Here is a 19,003-nt window from a genome sequence, read left to right as displayed (position 1 = left end):
GTCGAGTGATTGTCACGAAGGTTCTTAACGCGTGCGCAATTAAAAGATCGCCGTAAAGTCAACGTTTACGAGCGCGTTCAGTCGCGCGTACGCAAACGTCTATTAATAATTCGATCTCGTCGCGCGTGCAACACGGCATGATCGATCATTGCATCCCGAGGGCGACGAGGACAACGAACAGGTCTGACAGTGAGACGACAATGCAGAAACGTGCGAATTGAATCGCCACACGTGGTACCGCGCGTGGCGCAGCTGCAGCCCTCACAATCGCGAATGTGCGAAAAATACTGTGTCGCGTTGTATCGCGGAAACCTTGACGCGTCGACGCGATAAACGTTGAATTCAGGGAATGGCATCGAAGATACACCGCGCCTAGTATTTATAATCACGTCGAAGTTTTTAGCGATCGTGCAAGGTCTCTTCGCGAGGTGGAATTTCTAAACGCTAAATGCGAGATGACGAAGAAGCGCCGATGACGAAAAGATCGAATGTCAATAGAGACAACTCGTCGCAGAGCGACCGTATGATGACTGTATATGTTGAGAGTAGCAAAGAAAGAATAGAACTTGACACCAGAAACAGTATATCTTATAGATCAACTTCCTATATTGATTCTGCCAAATTTAATTAATCTAATGCTATTAGTCTGACCTTACCTGACGCGCGATTCTTTCTTTTTCTCACACAATCCGCACTATCAATCAATAAACCCATCGTATCGTTGTTGCTTCGCTTGATGAACTTGTTGAAAAGAGTGAAGATGTATAACTTCTCCATTATTTTGCACTCTGTGAGTAACTAATTTCTGACGACTGACGATTGCGTGTTCGAAGTCGCGATCAATGTTAATAATAATATAAGAGATCAGTTGCGCGAGCAAAAAAGCGTTTTAAAAGGAAAGATCAACTCGGAAACACCACGCCGGCCGAATGACAATCGACAAATGAGCCAGTCGTAGATAAGACGCCGCGCTTTTGTCGCTTTAAAGTGATCGCCGCTATATCCGGCATATCTGTGAAATAATGAAATCACGTGATTCATCATCCTGTTCCCACTCTCCGCGGAAGAAAACTTGCGTTTGACCTAGAAATACACACAACAACGGGAAATATTCTTGAGTGATGAATTCATCAGCTTCTTTCCCTATCGTTCGAAAACGGACAGGAAACGTATTGGCGGATGCGGCGAACAATGCGAAGAAAAAGAACACAGAAAAGGAGAATGTTAGCGAGAGTGAGATACTGAAAATGGAAGAAAACCGAAGCGGTCAGGCATCACGTGATATGGGAATTTGTCACATAATTTTTTTCATAATGATTAATTCGATATTATCGCGCGCGCGTCATCGCGTCACATAATGACGCATTAATGATTATCGATTTATAGTTAGAATTTATTTTTGCTTCATTTGATTTAATTCTTTTAATAGGAATCTGTGTATTGTAGAACGCGCGCGCGCGATATAGTATAAAAGTAATCTATAATAATAGATTGTCTAATTTATAATTTATAATGAATTTTATTCGAATATCGATATTAATAAAACTTAATTTTTGTAACAGTTTCAAGCTATGTTATTTTAATATCGCGCTTATGAATCATGTGTTGCAAAATTTGTAGATTGTAATAATCGAGTACGCCGATTGTGATCGAAAAGTGGAATAAGATTACATAGAATTATGTGAACGTTAAATTAAGTGGAAAGATAAGACTCCCAATAGTTTTGTCAAAGTACATAATATCGGTTCGATAACCGATGATAATTGCCGCTGCGTTATCTGCAATGATAATTTTGCGAGGTCGCGAATAATTACCATGAGCATTGCAAAACGGCACTCGACGTTGTTACCATAATTGTAAAACAAATATGCAAAAACGTACGCACACAGTTCCCTAATCGTGTTTTTATACATTAGCTATATTTACAAATTTTGCATTATTGTTAACGATTATTGTCCATCATTTATTTTACATTGCAGCATTGACTTTACAGCACCATATTTCAATTCTCAATAATAAAATGTAACATATTTCAACAGCATACAACATTTTTTTTATTGAGCTGTAAAATTGTAAACATTGTTCTATGAATTTATTATTAAAACAATTAGTATTGAATTTTGTGATAAATAAAAAAATTTGGGAACTATCTGTTCTCTTTAGGCAAGTTTAATTTTAGTAAAATTATAAACAAATTACATTTTGTTTAAATAGTTATCATTAACGGCAGATAATAATTTAATATATTTCACAGGTGCAAGCAGCAAGTTTATACTTATCATATTACATACCGTAGTGCAAGGAGTTATTTATCAATTTTGCGGAATTACGCATACATGGTGCCGATATTTACACCTTCAATAAATTAGCCGAATTGTTTTGGTGCTGAATTTTCTAAGTAAGATCCTGAGATCATACTGTTTTATTATTTTATCATTTACGAGTGAATCAAGTTGCCAAGCGGCTCATATGTCTCGCTTGAGTATGCAATACCCGATGCATAAACTTATTACTCACCCGCGCACGTGTCGCTATTACCGAACATCACTGTTATAAATATTACGTGGCAACGTACTCGCGAATTAAATCAGCACATCAGAGACAAACTATCTGATTGCCGCATTATTCTTATTTGATATTGAATAAGGACATAGACGATTGTGCACACTACATATTATTATTCTCAAGCCAGTGTCGAAGAACAAATATCAGTAAATAATGGAATCTTTCGACTATGGATTTGTTATGAAATTTATATACAAATTAATTCATCCAGGAAGTTTAATCACCAAATGCAGAAATAATTTTAACAAATCTACAACTTTCAGATTGTTAATAGAGATATATTCAATTTAATAAAAAAGGCATTCTTGTTCTCGCTATTAACACTTTGCATTAAAATATGATTGTGATACACCTTTTTGATCATCAATAACAAAATGTGTGTGTACAGAAGAGAAATTTGCACAAAACAGAATTTTACGAGATGCATTATGAATCGCTTCCAGAAAAGATATACGTTCACGATCGCGTCGGAGATTCATTCATCTGTATGAGAATATGACGATTAGCACGTTGAAAAGAAACTCTCGCACGTTCTGCATCGAGTATATATAATTATGCGGTAATATAACGCCAAGTCACTCGCGACTCATTTCTGTCCGAGTCGATTTACCTTAAGCCCGCCTCGATCTATGTATTTCAAGCGTATCGTTAATGTTTAAACGTTCTTGGTGTGCTTAAACGCCGCGCTCGATACATTTTCATAATCTGACTCACACCTCGAGCGAGAGATCGTGCGTGACGCTCTGAAAAAACACTCCGATCTACACGAACACACGTGTCGGGTTACTCGAGTTTGCTTCCCAGGACTTGCTGCCCGGGTTCGTGTGATTTCCGCTTGACAATTTTACAGAGATGTTAATCACAGCAGAGGTGTTTAATAAAAGTACGATTACTTGACAGTGTCTCTAACTAATTATTTTCTATTATTTACTCTATTTAGCAGATGCGATAAAATTACAGATGTAATAAATCAAAGCAGTTAAAACACACTGTTAATAAAGTATAAAGCATAAAGTATAAAGTATAAAGTATAAAGTATAAAGTATAAATTACACACGTGTAAATAAAGTATAAAGCGTATAAAATTCATTAATTAATACTTTTCAAAATTTTACTTCTTTACGTTAGAAATAAAAAAAAATTAATGCCACATATTATTAATGTAAATGCATAAACTTATTACTCACCCGCGCACGTGTCGCTATTACCGAACATCACTGTTATAAATATTACGTGGCAACGTACTCGCGAATTAAATCAGCACATCAGATACAAACTATCTGATTGCCGCATTATTCTTATTTGATATTGAATAAAGACATAGACGATTGTGCACACTATTATTATTCTCAAGCCAGTGTCGAAGAACGAATATCAGTAAATAACGGAATTTTTCGACTATGGATTTGTTATGAAATTTATATACAAATTAATTCAACCAGGAAGTTTAATCACCAAATGCAGAAATAATTTTAACAAATCTACAACTTTCAGATTGTTAATAGAGATATATTCAATTTAATAAAAAAGTTACGACATTCTTGTTCTCGCTATTAACACTTTGCATTAAAATATTTTTTTAATGTTAATTAATAAATATATTTAGAAAAATTATATAAATTTATTTTTTAAATTTGTTTATATAAATATAACAGATAAAAATTTTTTTAAATATTATCCAAACAAATCAGTAGATAAGTTTTATATTATATTATTTTGAGAATTAATTTATTCTTATTATTTTATGTATAAAAAGATCTTGTGAATCATAACGTAGGAGAAACGTGCATCAATTTTGCGAATAATTTTGCTTTAAAGATGGCCGTACCAGAACGTCGCGCCGGCGACGGCGTGATCAATACTCTCCGTTCATGTACAGTTTGGGGCCAGGTATCTACATTCTCTGTCCGCAACTCGCCCTCACTCGGAGGAGGGAAAGAGAGTTTGTGCTCCGCCGGGTAAAAGCTGCCCCGCGACATCAACAAGCTTGGTAACGATTTTATCGCTTTCACGAGCACCGCGCAGGCTTCACCGACTTCCATCGTCGATATTTGCGATTAAAACAATTTTTTACATTGTCATTTCAAAATTTAATTTCCAAGTTAAAAATTAAAGTAATTTAAGTCGATGCAGCAATGCAAATCGAGAAATTGTGAGCTTTATTGAACATTTAAGAGAACACTTACAAATTAATTTGATTCTTGGTTTTAACTCTTTAATTCTATATACATCTTCATAATTAGAGCTACAAGTATTTTAAAATCCAAAACATGTTATGGAGAAATAAGAGAAATATTAACAATTTTCTAAATTTTAAAAAACGACGTCGATACTTTTAATTTCTGAGAATGCAGAATAATCGATAGCTCACATTTCTTTGGCGTCGGAAATATCGCGTAATTCCCATATTCGATACAGTTTTCCGCGAAGTACCAACATAGGAATCGATAGCGAGATAGCAGCGATAAATTCGCGAGAAGAAATGTCGCAAGTTGAAAATAGATTTCGTATTAAATAATATATATGTAATATATGTATAATTAATAACTAATCTGTTTAAAAAATTTTTAAATTCTATTTAAAAATATTTTTTATTTTTTATTCTATTCTTAAATTTGTAATTATTGTACACACAATTTACGTACGATTTTGTAATATAGTATTGATAAGTATTTGTAATATTGATAATAAGTAAATTAATTAATATTAATGATGATCGAATAATTTCCTAGACAATTTTTTCTAATTTAGTTAACGTTTATGACGTCTTGAGATAACAATAAAAATATGACAAACGATTATCGTAAACTTTAAAGGATAATTATCCGCGATTAAACAATCCGTGTTTTTTCGGTCGCTAGTTCGCGAAGATAATTGCGCGAAAAACAAATGTTTGTTCGTTTACCGTCGTCTACTGGCTTTTAGTACCGTCGTTTTATGTGTGCCGAAATTTACAATTTTTCCACAGGCATGTGCAAACACAGTTGCACATGCGATTTCTGAGCCGGCAAATATTGCTTTGATAACGCTAAGAAATAAAGACTCTAACAAATCAAAATCGTGACTGTAAGAATAGTTTCGCCAAAGTGCTCGCGGAAATTGTTCGAAACGCGATAGCGCTTTATGTATATTCAATTCAATACATATGCGTTTCTCGACCTCCAAGCATAATATTTAACTCAGAAACAACATTCAGCTAGATAAAAATTCTAATTTCACTTTACAACGAAAGTAAGGTGATCATATTAATATAAAATCGTCATTTTGTGATTTGCAAAATTGTTGTGAGTACATAGAGTTTTAATTAATTCAAAAGGCAGAAAAATTGGAAGTTAATTTTACTTAGAATTTTTTAAAAATAGTTATTCTCTGTTGCAACTCTGTTTCTAATATTTGATATTAAATATCATGATAACTAAATATCGTATATTAAACTTTTAAATAACAAAATTGTTTTATAGATAGCTTTTGTATTAAGTTTATATTACAAATTTTATTTCTGGTAAATTTTTTATTTTTTCTATCGTTTTTGTCTCAAAAACTGTTAATATTTTGATGATTTTATTAATAAAATTATGAAATTTGATTTTGAATGTATCTGAGAATTCAATTTTAAAATTAGGATCGGAGATTTTAGAATATTCTATAACTTCTTATACAAAATTATAAGAAATAGCATAAATTGCATTGATATAATTTGAATTGATTTATCAGCAGATTTACAGCAGCATTATCAACAGATTTACAGCAGATTTATCTGCTGACAGATATGTAAATTAAGAAAAATTAAACCTTTTTCTTGCTTATAATAATAGCAGCACTAACAACATCTGTTAATTGAGGACCTTGTTATTTTATAATTTTGAGTAATTACCTTATTTTCTTCGTGCTGGTTCCAATTGAAACCGTTCTGAATACAATCCTTTCTTATATTTCTGCCGATTCCATTTATTAAAAGATACTAGATTCGATGTTATTAGACAGTCGATGAAATCAGCTGATATGAAATTCACTCTCTTAAACACTTGTATCTAAATTTCACTCACTCAAAAAAGGCAATTTTTATTATTTCTAAGTTTCTAAACTTAAAATTTATCGATATTATTTGTCATAAAATATACTACTTTTTATGCATAACACTATATCTGTCTCAAACAACCCCGTGTCGTAAATTTTTTCCGGATTATTATTTCTTATTTCTTCACATGCACGTACTTGTATCGAGTTTCGAAAAATAATACCGATTCGAGAACAATTTGAGAGAAACGTCAGCGTGACCGAGGAGAAACAACGTGCGCTTTGGCCGATGACCGGCCCTGCAATGAACATACATAAATTCGCACGAAGGAACCGATGCCCCAGGCGTATCGCTGTCTATACATAGCGCGGCTCGCGATGCGCAGACGCGAGTGTCCCGACGCTTTTACACGGTAGGATAAAGAAATGTTAGATATTTCTTTTCATTTTTCAAACGCAAAATCAATAGACATCAACAAATTATGATTTCCCATGATCGTTTTATTGACCTTTCCTTTTACCCTCTCCAATAACATCGATAAGTCAAGTAAAGTCGAACAATGTGGAAGAGAAAGAACAGGCTCTTTTCTATCCAAATGCCCGTGACCTAGATAAATATTGGGAACTCACAAAAATAGCTAAAGCAAACTTTTCGAAATGGACTACGACTGACCTATCTAATGCTTTCAGTAAAAATATATCTTACGTTGATAGTTCCTGAATTTCGATGCGAATTATAAATGTATTAATAATACTTTTTTCTTGTATAATTAGTGCAAAATATAAATGTTTTCTACAAAAATATGAAAAAATATAGAGAAGATAAAAAGTCGAGTCACGAATATGCAAAACGTATAAATTAAAAATTTACACTACAAAATTTTGATTCCATTAAAATAAAAATGTATGAGAAATTGTGAAAAAAATATATTTTATAGACTAAAGACTTCTTAAATAGTGTATTCAGAGCTTAAGCAAATTAAAAATTCACCATTTAAATTTGTTACACTGAAAATGACCTAAACGTGAGGTCAAATTGTATGTTTTTATTTTATTTTATACGACAAACATTATATTATTAAGCTCCAAGACCTTGCTTAGGCTTTGAATACACTATTTAAGAAGTCTTTATTTTATTCAATAAAAGAGTCGTTAAAAATTTTAATTAGTTTTTATTATTATATTTTATAGATTATGATATACATATTTAATATTTTTACGGTTAATTTTACTATGTTCAATCCGTTTTTTGTATATCTTTAATATATACAAGTTTGATGGACACGTAATCCTAATTATAGATAAAAATGTTTTAGAATTTATCTGAATAAAAATTAGTTTTTAAAAAATATAAATATATATTTACTTGTAATATTTCTTCTTGTTTCAATTTCTAGTCTTTGATGGCGCGTTAACACGAATCAGGGTTGAAGGCCAGCCGTGGCAAACCGATTCAACGCAAATTCGCGCACCATTTTCGGTCGAAGAATTAATTCACTGCAAGTGAATCTAATCACCTGGGATCAAAGTGCTGTATGCAAAAATATAAAATGCACAATGCAGTAGAGCATACAGAGTGTATAGGGTTCGGTAAGTAAATTAATACTTATCATTGAAACACACAAACAAATTTCAGATACTAATAAGCTTCTTGATGTTTTTCAATAAATAATTAAAAAATAATTTAAGATATAAAATAATTAAAAATAATTATTTTACATCTAGTATTTTAAGATCATTAGTTGGTTTCAATCAAACTGTGTGAATACTATTGCGTGCATTTAATTATACAAATAATAAGATTTAATCAATATTTTCTCGACAAAACTCTTCGGCTTCTCCAAATGATCTTCTGTAGTACTCAAAAGCGTATCCGCTACGATACGATAAAGAAGAATGTGATCCGAGAGGCAAGAAGATGAGGTCAAGGGACATATAGCTTCTTACGAAGAAACTGATAGAGAGTAGTATTATCTTCTAAGCTTGTTGTGATTTAGCTTACATAGCATGTATGTATGTATATTGATCATAAATTTTAATTAAAAGTTTGGGAAACATAATTGGGTTTAATATCATAAATAATATTGTTTTATTACTTTTAGAATAAACTACGAATACTCTGAATCAAAATAACTAACAATCTAAAGATAATAGAATGATAAAAAAAAACCAAACTTTATTAATTTTATTGCCAGATCAATATATTTTTAGAGAAAGATTTTCTACAAATGCTTTAAGTTTTGAAAAAAATGTACTTTACATATAATTATATAAGCAACAAATTAATTATTGATGTTGTAAATTTTATGTATTTTTAATGTATATTTGTATAATACATGTTGCATGCATTAATTTTAATTTTAGATAATTATTTAAATTTTTTAATACACATTTGAAATTGTTATGGAAAATATATATAAAATATATATAAAAGTTTTCTTAATAAAAAAGAAATAAAACTTTTTCTCTTTCAATTCATTTTTGTGGAATAGATTTTTGCACAAATATATATAATCGCATTTGCTACTGTCTGTGCCGACAAGGATAATATCGATTCGAGAACACGCAAGCGTACAGCCATACGAAATTGGGTCAAGCTACCTTATCCGGCTTTAGACAGGGTCCATTCTAGAGTCGGAATTTAGGGTCCAATGGATCGATAGCACACTGAAAATATGTGAAAGTAGGTCATGAAAAAATTTTGATTTGTAGAGCTTTTTTATGGAAACCATGTGCAAATTTGAGGAATTGTTTATTACAATCAATGTTTAACTATGGCCGGGCAAAGATACGTACTTCTAAAATATCGGAATCTAGATGTATTCGCTGAGAAACATTGTATGTAATATATCTTTATATATTTATTTTATTAGATTTACTCGATAAAAATTTTTTTCCTATAAAATGAAAAGAAGGAGGGTCTTTCAAATACTCTCTTCAATTATCAATAGGGTTGAGTAAGAAGAGGCAATCAAATTAGACAAAATTGGGCAACCAAATTGAAGGAAATTCAGCGAGCAAATTAACAATTACTGGGTAATCAGACTAGTAATTTTGACAAATATAATCGTTGAATGATTAATAAATACAATTAATAAATAATAAGAATAATGAATACTTAATAATCAATTGATTATTAATCATTAGCTATTTAAATTTTATAATAAAATTAATAATTTATTAAATAATACTAAAATCTAATAATAAGAAACTAAATTAGTATATATTTACACAAATTATCAAAGCAATTTCAATAAAAATGGCTATTACATATTATTTGATTAAAAGTTCTTTTAAATATGTTTACTTTATCAATTAATTTTAGAGTAATTATTATAATGCACTCGATTGTCATCCAATATTGAAGAAATATTAAGCGAATAAAAGTTCAGCAAAAGCGATCGGCAAGTAGTAAATGTCCTGCTTGGTCAGACATGGCGAAATTTTGTCTTGCTAATCGTTGCTTATCACTTATTTCTCGCGCGCGTATGCATCGATTCGTGTTACATCAACAAAGTTACTTGTACGTGATCCGATCTCTCTGGCAACCTCCACAGATCATATTTCGTACTAAATTCTGTTAGTGAATCGTTATACTCAGTATTTGGATTTTATGATTAAATTTATGACTATGTACATTTTTTTCTGAATTCTTTTCCTTCTAACGGAAAAATAGAATGCAACAACTCAATAGATATTTTAAAAATTTGAAAGTATTTTATTATAAAAAAATTGATATTTTATTTCACAAATCACGTTCTTATAAAATAATTGATGATTCGTTAATTGAAAAATGGATAATATCAGACAGAGCAATAAATAGTATAACAAATAATAGTACAATAAAATGTGTGGTGATTTCCTAAGAAAAAAGTTATTTTTAAATTATTGAAATATCTGTTATTAAATTTATTATATTGTTAAAACGAATTTTTGGGAACAAACTGTATATCTATTTATATATATCTACTTATAATTAAATGTATTTATAATTAAATGTAAGATAAAATATCAATTAAATGTATTTAATTATAATTAAAATTTATCTTATTCATAGTTAGTGTCAAATTTATATTTTCTTTTGAAATAAGTGATATATACATGCCAGATTACATTTGTGCCAAGAATATAATATATATGTAATACAGAGCTACTGTTTATCCGTAGCAGATAAGAAATGATGCGAAACTTTCTTAATGATGCTCAAGAATGTTTCGCGCGTAATTGAGATGAATCGTATTCAATTTGATGTCTTGATTAAATACAGACGTTCAATTAGTCTGGATCTTAATAAATCTGTGAAATAATTTCGTCTTTAATTATTTTCTTTAAATATTTTTTGAATCTTTACTTTTATTTTGAATAATATTAAATGTAAATAAAGAAAAAAATTGTCTTAATATTAGAAACAATTTAATGTACTAAAATCGTCACACGTCTAACAACTTAATCTAACAATTATTATAAAAATCTTAAAAGTACAATAATTACTTCTTCAAAAATATCATAAAATTGTAAAGAAGTGACAAATGTTATTTATATTATTTAAAGTTATTTGATATCACGCTCACCTTAATACTCTGATTGATTTTACCGAAGTTTTTCGATCTCGTTCTAAATATTGATTTATTATTGCACATAGCATTAAACATATTAATATTTGCAACTGTCAAAGAAATTTTTCTTAGTAAATCACCGACAATATCACGACATTGATATTCTGTTGAAAGTCTGCGAAACACTGATTAGAGAGATTGTGAGAGATCGCACAAACCGGCCAAAAAGTCAACCTAGAAATTTTTTTTCTCAGCAATATATGAGTCCTTCAACGCAACACACGCATATTCTTTACCTTCGACAAAAACATCGATAAATGAGCCTGGACAAAAACAGTTTCCTTACTTCATCACGGACGGCCTTTCACCTTATGCAGTCATTTTACGCCACATGTGTCTGATTCGATGGATGTCCAGTATTCATAACAATAATGAGTCACTATAGTAAAAAGTGCATTATGTATTCATGAGAAAAATATCTATCTTATTTTTTTTTTATTATATATAGATACTCTTCCTGTAGAAAATAAAAAAATTAAAAAATAGAATCAAAAATTAATTTTCTAACATTATAAATTTCTTGTCATCAGATATAAGAATATTATAGAATATAACAAATTAATAGAATTTTAAAAAAGTTCTTAAAAGTGTAAAGTTTTTAAAAATAAAGGAAAGTTCAGAAATAAAAAAAACCGCCCAACGTGGGGCTCGAACCCACGACCCTGAGATTAAGAGTCTCATGCTCTACCGACTGAGCTAGCCGGGCTTTACAAGAACCGTCAAGAAGTTTAGTTAAAGAAGTAAAATTAATCAATGTTAAAAAGATTTTAGAATATTTTTTTTTAATTGAAATATAAATATAAAGGCCATTAGAAGCTATACCTATTTGACCACCATTTACAACATAACTTAATGTACATTATTCGAGTCTAATTTACTTTTAAACTATTTTTCTTCTAAAATCCTTAATCACTATGTGTATGTGTAATGTGAGTTTAAGTGTATGTGTGTGTGTATGTGTGTATGTGTGTATATATGATCGCAGTGTATGAGCTCAGGTCTGTGGGTTTGCTAAGCCCAAATGACCGTGCGATTCAGTCATCCTTGCGGCTTTCTGGAGTGTGGCGTGCCTGCTATGTTCGTGAACCTAGCATATCATTTTCCAGCAGATCAAAAATAAAAGAGAGTTCTTGTCGCATGCAGTCGAGTTCTATAGTTCCTTATAGTTTTTAGTAATAGTTCTGGTGATTTTATCCAAAAAAACACCAATCGAAAAAATGATCTGCTAACTTCCCGTAGCAGATCATTTTCTAGCAGATCAAAAATAAGAGAGAGTTCTTGTCGCATGCAGTCGAGTTCTATAGTTCCTGATAGTTTTTAATGATAGTTCTGGTGATTTTATAAAAAAAAACACCGATCGAAAAAAATGATCTGCTACGGAAAGTTAGCAGATAAAAAATAGAGGACACTGAACATATATGTGATATGCTGGCCGTATATTGATAGTTCTGTTGATAATTAAAGAGTTTTCGTGTAGTTCTGAGCCAGTACATTGCTTTTCCAAAGAGTTCTGACGACTAAAATAATTAGAAAATTTTTTAACAATTATTTTACCCGAAAAACACGCATTTTTGTACATATATGTGATATGCTGGCCGCATATTGATAGTTCTGCTAAAAATTAGACAGTTCTCTTCTAGTTCTGGGCGAGTACATTGCTTTTCCAAAAAGTTCTGACGACTAAAATAATTAGAAAATTTTTTAAACAATTATTTTACCCGAAAAACACGCATTTTTGAGTATATGTGTGATATGCTGGCCGTATATTGATAGTTCTGTTAATAATTAAAGAGTTTTCGTGTAGTTCTGGGCGAGTACATTGCTTTTCCAAAGAGTTCTGACGACTAAAATAATTAGAAAATTTTTTAAACAATTAATTTACCTTGAAAAACGCGCATTTTTGAGCATATGTGTGATATGCTGGCCGCATATTGATAGTTCTGCTAAAAATTAGACAGTTCTCTTCTAGTTCTGGGCGAGTACATTGCTTTTCCAAAGAGTTCTGACGACTAAAATAATTAGAAAATTTTTTAAACAATTAATTTACCCGAAAAACACGCATTTTTGAGCATATGTGTGATATGCTGGCCGTATATTGATAGTTCTGTTAATAATTAAAGAGTTTTCGTGTAGTTCTGGGCAAGTACATTGCTTTTCCAAAGAGTTCTGACGACTAAAATAATTAGAAAATTTTTTAAACAATTAATTTACCCGAAAAACGCGCATTTTTGAGCATATGTGTGATATGCTGGCCGCATATTGATAGTTCTGCTAAAAATTAGACAGTTCTCTTCTAGTTCTGGGCGAGTACATTGCTTTTCCAAAGAGTTCTGACGACTAAAATAATTAGAAAATTTTTTAAACAATTAATTTACCCGAAAAACACGCATTTTTGAGCATATGTGTGATATGCTGGCCGTATATTGATAGTTCTGTTAATAATTAAAGAGTTTTCGTGTAGTTCTGGGCAAGTACATTGCTTTTCCAAAGAGTTCTGACGACTAAAATAATTAGAAAATTTTTTAAACAATTATTTTACCCGAAAAACACGCATTTTTGAGTGTATGTGTGATATGCTGGCCGTATATTGATAGTTCTGTTAATAATTAAAGAGTTTTCGTGTAGTTCTGGGCAAGTACATTGCTTTTCCAAAGAGTTCTGACGACTAAAATAATTAGAAAATTTTTTAAACAATAACTTTTTATTTCTAATAAAATTTTATGGGTAAAATTAATTATATTTAGTAAACAAATTATATCGCCAAGTTGTTGAACGTATAAGTATCGAGGCTCTAGTTGATATTGGAAAGTTCTCAATAACAATATCCATCAATAGTAATAAAAATAATTGTTAACAATTTTTATCATCTTTTCGCTTATGTAATTGTGATACGTTATTGTATATTGGGGGGTTTTTTCGAACTATATATTTAATACTTCTATACATTTCAGAAAAGTTCTGGTTTCTAATATTTAAATAATTGTTAACAACTTTTATGAACTCTACTATATGATTGTGAATATACTCGGCGTACGAAGAAAAACTTCAAGGATATGAAAAAATTATTTGTATAACAGTAATTATTTTTCAATAATTTATTATATAAAATTATATAATTATATAAAATTATATAAAATTGTTTAAAAAATTTTCTAATTATTTTAGTCGTCAGAACTCTTTGAAAAAGCAATGTACTCGCCCAGAACTACACGAAAACTCTTTAATTATTAACAGAACTATCAATATACGGCCAGCATATCACACATATGCTCAAAAATGCGTGTTTTTCGGGTAAATTAATTGTTTAAAAAATTTTCTAATTATTTTAGTCGTCAGAACTCTTTGGAAAAGCAATGTACTTGCCCAGAACTACACGAAAACTCTTTAATTATTAACAGAACTATCAATATACGGCCAGCATATCACACATATACTCAAAAATGCGTGTTCTTCGGGTAAAATAATTGTTTAAAAAATTTTCTAATTATTTTAGTCGTCAGAACTCTTTGAAAAAGCAATGTACTCGCCCAGAACTACACGAAAACTCTTTAATTATTAACAGAACTATCAATATACGGCCAGCATATCACACATATGCTCAAAAATGCGTGTTTTTCAGGTAAATTAATTGTTTAAAAAATTTTCTAATTATTTTAGTCGTCAGAACTCTTTAGAAAAGCAATGTACTCGCCCAGAACTAGAAAAGAACTGTCTAATTTTTAGCAGAACTATCAATATGCGGCCAGCATATCACACATATGCTCAAAAATGCGCGTTTTTCGGGTAAATTAATTGTTTAAAAAATTTTCTAATTATTTTAGTCGTCAGAACTCTTTGGAAAAGCAATGTACTTGCCCAGAACTACACGAAAACTCTTTAATTATTAACAGAACTATCAATATACGGCCAGCATATCACACATATGCTCAAAAATGCGCGTTTTTCGGGTAAATTAATTGTTTAAAAAATTTTCTAATTATTTTAGTCGTCAGAACTCTTTGAAAAAGCAATGTACTTGCCCAGAACTACACGAAAACTCTTTAATTATTAACAGAACTATCAATATATGGCCAGCATATCACACATATACTCAAAAATGCGTGTTTTTCGGGTAAAATAATTGTTTAAAAAATTTTCTAATTATTTTAGTCGTCAGAACTTTTTGGAAAAGCAATGTACTTGCCCAGAACTACACGAAAACTCTTTAATTATTAACAGAACTATCAATATACGGCCAGCATATCACACATATACTAAAAAATGCGTGTTTTTCGGGTAAAATAATTGTTTAAAAAATTTTCTAATTATTTTAGTCGTCAGAACTCTTTGGAAAAGCAATGTACTCGCCCAGAACTAGAAGAGAACAGTCTAATTTTTAGCAGAACTATCAATATGCGGCCAGCATATCACACATATGCTCAAAAATGCGCGTTTTTCGGGTAAATTAATTGTTTAAAAAATTTTCTAATTATTTTAGTCGTCAGAACTCTTTGGAAAAGCAATGTACTTGCCCAGAACTACACGAAAACTCTTTAATTATTAACAGAACTATCAATATACGGCCAGCATATCACACATATGCTCAAAAATGCGCGTTTTTCGGGTAAATTAATTGTTTAAAAAATTTTCTAATTATTTTAGTCGTCAGAACTCTTTGGAAAAGCAATGTACTTGCCCAGAACTACACGAAAACTCTTTAATTATTAACAGAACTATCAATATACGGCCAGCATTTCACACATATGCTCAAAAATGCGCGTTTTTCGGGTAAATTAATTGTTTAAAAAATTTTCTAATTATTTTAGTCGTCAGAACTCTTTGGAAAAGCAATGTACTTGCCCAGAACTACACGAAAACTCTTTAATTATTAACAGAACTATCAATATACGGCCAGCATATCACACATATACTCAAAAATGCGTGTTTTTCGGGTAAAATAATTGTTTAAAAAATTTTCTAATTATTTTAGTCGTCAGAACTTTTTGGAAAAGCAATGTACTTGCCCAGAACTACACGAAAACTCTTTAATTATTAACAGAACTATCAATATACGGCCAGCATATCACACATATACTCAAAAATGCGTGTTTTTCGGGTAAAATAATTGTTTAAAAAATTTTCTAATTATTTTAGTCGTGAGAACTTTTTGGAAAAGCAATGTACTCGCCCAGAACTAGAAGAGAACTGTCTAATTTTTAGCAGAACTATCAATATGCGGCCAGCATATCACACATATACTCAAAAATGCGTGTTTTTCGGGTAAAATAATTGTTTAAAAAATTTTCTAATTATTTTAGTCGTCAGAACTCTTTGGAAAAGCAATGTACTCGCCCAGAACTAGAAGAGAACTGTCTAATTTTTAGCAGAACTATCAATATGCGGCCAGCATATCACATATATGTACAAAAATGCGTGTTTTTCGGGTAAAATAATTGTTAAAAAATTTTCTAATTATTTTAGTCGTCAGAACTCTTTGGAAAAGCAATGTACTGGCTCAGAACTACACGAAAACTCTTTAATTATCAACAGAACTATCAATATACGGCCAGCATATCACATATATGTTCAGTGTCCTCTATTTTTTATCTGCTAACTTTCCGTAGCAGATCATTTTTTTCGATCGGTGTTTTTTTTTATAAAATCACCAGAACTATCATTAAAAACTATCAGGAACTATAGAACTCGACTGCATGCGACAAGAACTCTCTTTTATTTTTGATCTGCTAGAAAATGATCTGCTACGGGAAGTTAGCAGATCATTTTTTCGATTGGTGTTTTTTTGGATAAAATCACCAGAACTATTACTAAAAACTATAAGGAACTATAGAACTCGACTGCATGCGACAAGAACTCTCTTTTATTTTTGATCTGCTGGAAAATGATATGCTAGGTTCACGAACATGTGCCTGCTGAACTCTAAACTCTGAACGCGAAAATGTCATCATTTAGATAAAACATATTATGGTGATAATATAAATCTCATTTTTAGTTTCATTTAAATGATGATGTTTTCACGTTAAAGTTCGGCAGGCACTCCACACCAGATGTTTTAGCAGAATGAGATAATCATTTTTAAAACATTTCTTGTTCAAACATTTCTAATATGTTAATATTATGTCCATATGTATAATGTGTATAGTTATTCACTTTTCTAGATTAATTGATATTGCAATCCATTTTTTAATATTTGTTATTATTCTATTTGTTGCCTTTGTTTTAATAAAATTTATTTTATTTAAATTTTTGTAGATATAAATCATATTACATTAAGAAATAAATATTATATACAAATTTTGTATTGTTAATAAATATTAGCAATATTTTGAACATATATTTAATATTGTGTAAATATAAATGTTATATATGGTCTCTGTTTGTATTCGTTTTTGTAAGCTAATTGACATTGGTAACAGCTTCTAATTTCTTAATACTTGCCAAAATCATCACACAGTTAGGTCATTAATTTTTTTAAATAAAATATGTAAAATATGTAAGAGAATATGTCACAGGAAAGTTGTCACATAAAACGCATTATTTGTTAAAAAAGTGTTTTAATAAAATCAAATGCAAAATAGTAAAATACAAATTAATATTACAATATATTATACAATAAATATTACAATGTATACAATATTCAATATATTATACAATAAATGTAAAATACAATATATTATACAATACTTTGACAAAATTAATATATGTAAGATAAATGTCCCAGAAGCCAGACAATTAAGAGTTAATCATTATTAAATACCTAATTTCTTTTCTATCAAGATAATGTTTTTCTTATTTTTCTAAACACGTAATAAAGATTAAAGTTTATCTAACAGAAGTAAAACTAAAATTGTTAATAATTAATAAACAATAATTATTAAAATTAATAATTTGCAAAAGAATATGGAATATTCATATGTACCAGTGTTTCTGGCCATTATATTTATAAATATTTAAAAAATTGTTTTTTTCATATATAGTTGCAGATTGAGATAACCACTGAGACATTTATCTGATTACATTTCTCTTAACAAAAACTTAAAATTAAAAAAAAAACTTTTAAAATGATGTTTCTTATATGTAAGAAACTTCTTTCACTTTCGCAAAAGAGAATCTTACTGTTTTCTTATTATCTTTGTCATCAATAAACTACAAACTAACTACCAAAGCAGAAGTTCCAAAGTTTATTGATAGCAAAGAATTTTAACAAATATAGAAGTAATAAAAAGTTTTAAAATTTTTATATGCAAGAAACTCAAATAGCAAATGATAATTATCTGATGTCTTTTTGTCGTCATAATAATCAATTATGATGACAAAAAAATATCAAATAACGATCGTTTACTATTTGGAAACTTTTTCCGCTCTCGCGGAAGAGAATCTTACTATTTGCCCACCCGAAGTTTTGTCATCATCTTTGTCATCAATAAACTGCAAACTAACTGCCAAAGCAGAAGTTTCAAAGTTTATCGACAGCAAAGAATTAAAAAAAAAAAGTAATAAAAAGTTTTAAGATCCTACCTATCCAAAAACTCTAATAGAAAAACCTACCTAATAAAAAATTCTATACCTAGTTTTCTATACCGAATTTTTCGCGAAACCGTTGGGGATTTTTTGCGAGATGCTTAGCGCAGAGCTCAGCTCAGTTACCGCTATTTGCATCAGAAATTCGAGAGGGAGTTTTTCGCAGGATGCTTTAGCGCAGAGCTCGGCTCAGTTACCGCTATTTGCATCCAAAATCGGAGAGTCACTACCTCGGAGTTTCTCACAGGACGCTAGCGCAGAGCTCAGCTCAGTTTCCGCTAGTTGCG

At 30.3% G+C, this 19,003-nt stretch overlaps 1 protein-coding gene and 1 non-coding gene across 6 annotated transcripts in view; both read right to left on the bottom strand.

The window, feature by feature from the left end:
- axed (axundead) overlaps positions 1-19,003 on the bottom strand; it is a 32,292-nt gene that overhangs the window by 10,423 nt on the left and 2,866 nt on the right. Inside the window, exon 1 of one of the 5 annotated variants that reach the window (XM_067356306.1) lies at positions 6,440-6,913. The exons of 1 other annotated variant lie outside the window; for it this stretch is intronic. Coding sequence is in view for 3 of the 4 variants with exons in the window: in XM_067356304.1 (XP_067212405.1) it covers positions 657-777 (121 nt within the window). In the remaining variant the exon portion in view is untranslated. Of the gene's footprint in view, positions 1-656; positions 1,852-2,517; positions 2,561-6,439; positions 6,914-19,003 lie in introns of those variants that run through there. 3 more of the 5 variants (XM_067356305.1, XM_067356304.1, XM_067356303.1) reach the window with 3 other exon arrangements.
- Positions 11,832-11,904, bottom strand: TRNAK-CUU (transfer RNA lysine (anticodon CUU)). Its single transcript has one exon. It is a non-coding gene; the product is annotated as a tRNA-Lys (tRNA).

The sequence above is a fragment of the Linepithema humile genome, chromosome 5 (assembly GCF_040581485.1).
Source record: "Linepithema humile isolate Giens D197 chromosome 5, Lhum_UNIL_v1.0, whole genome shotgun sequence".
NCBI lineage: Eukaryota > Metazoa > Arthropoda > Insecta > Hymenoptera > Formicidae > Linepithema > Linepithema humile.
Note: the sequence above shows the minus strand (reverse complement) of the source record. Positions and strands in the feature narration are given on the sequence as shown.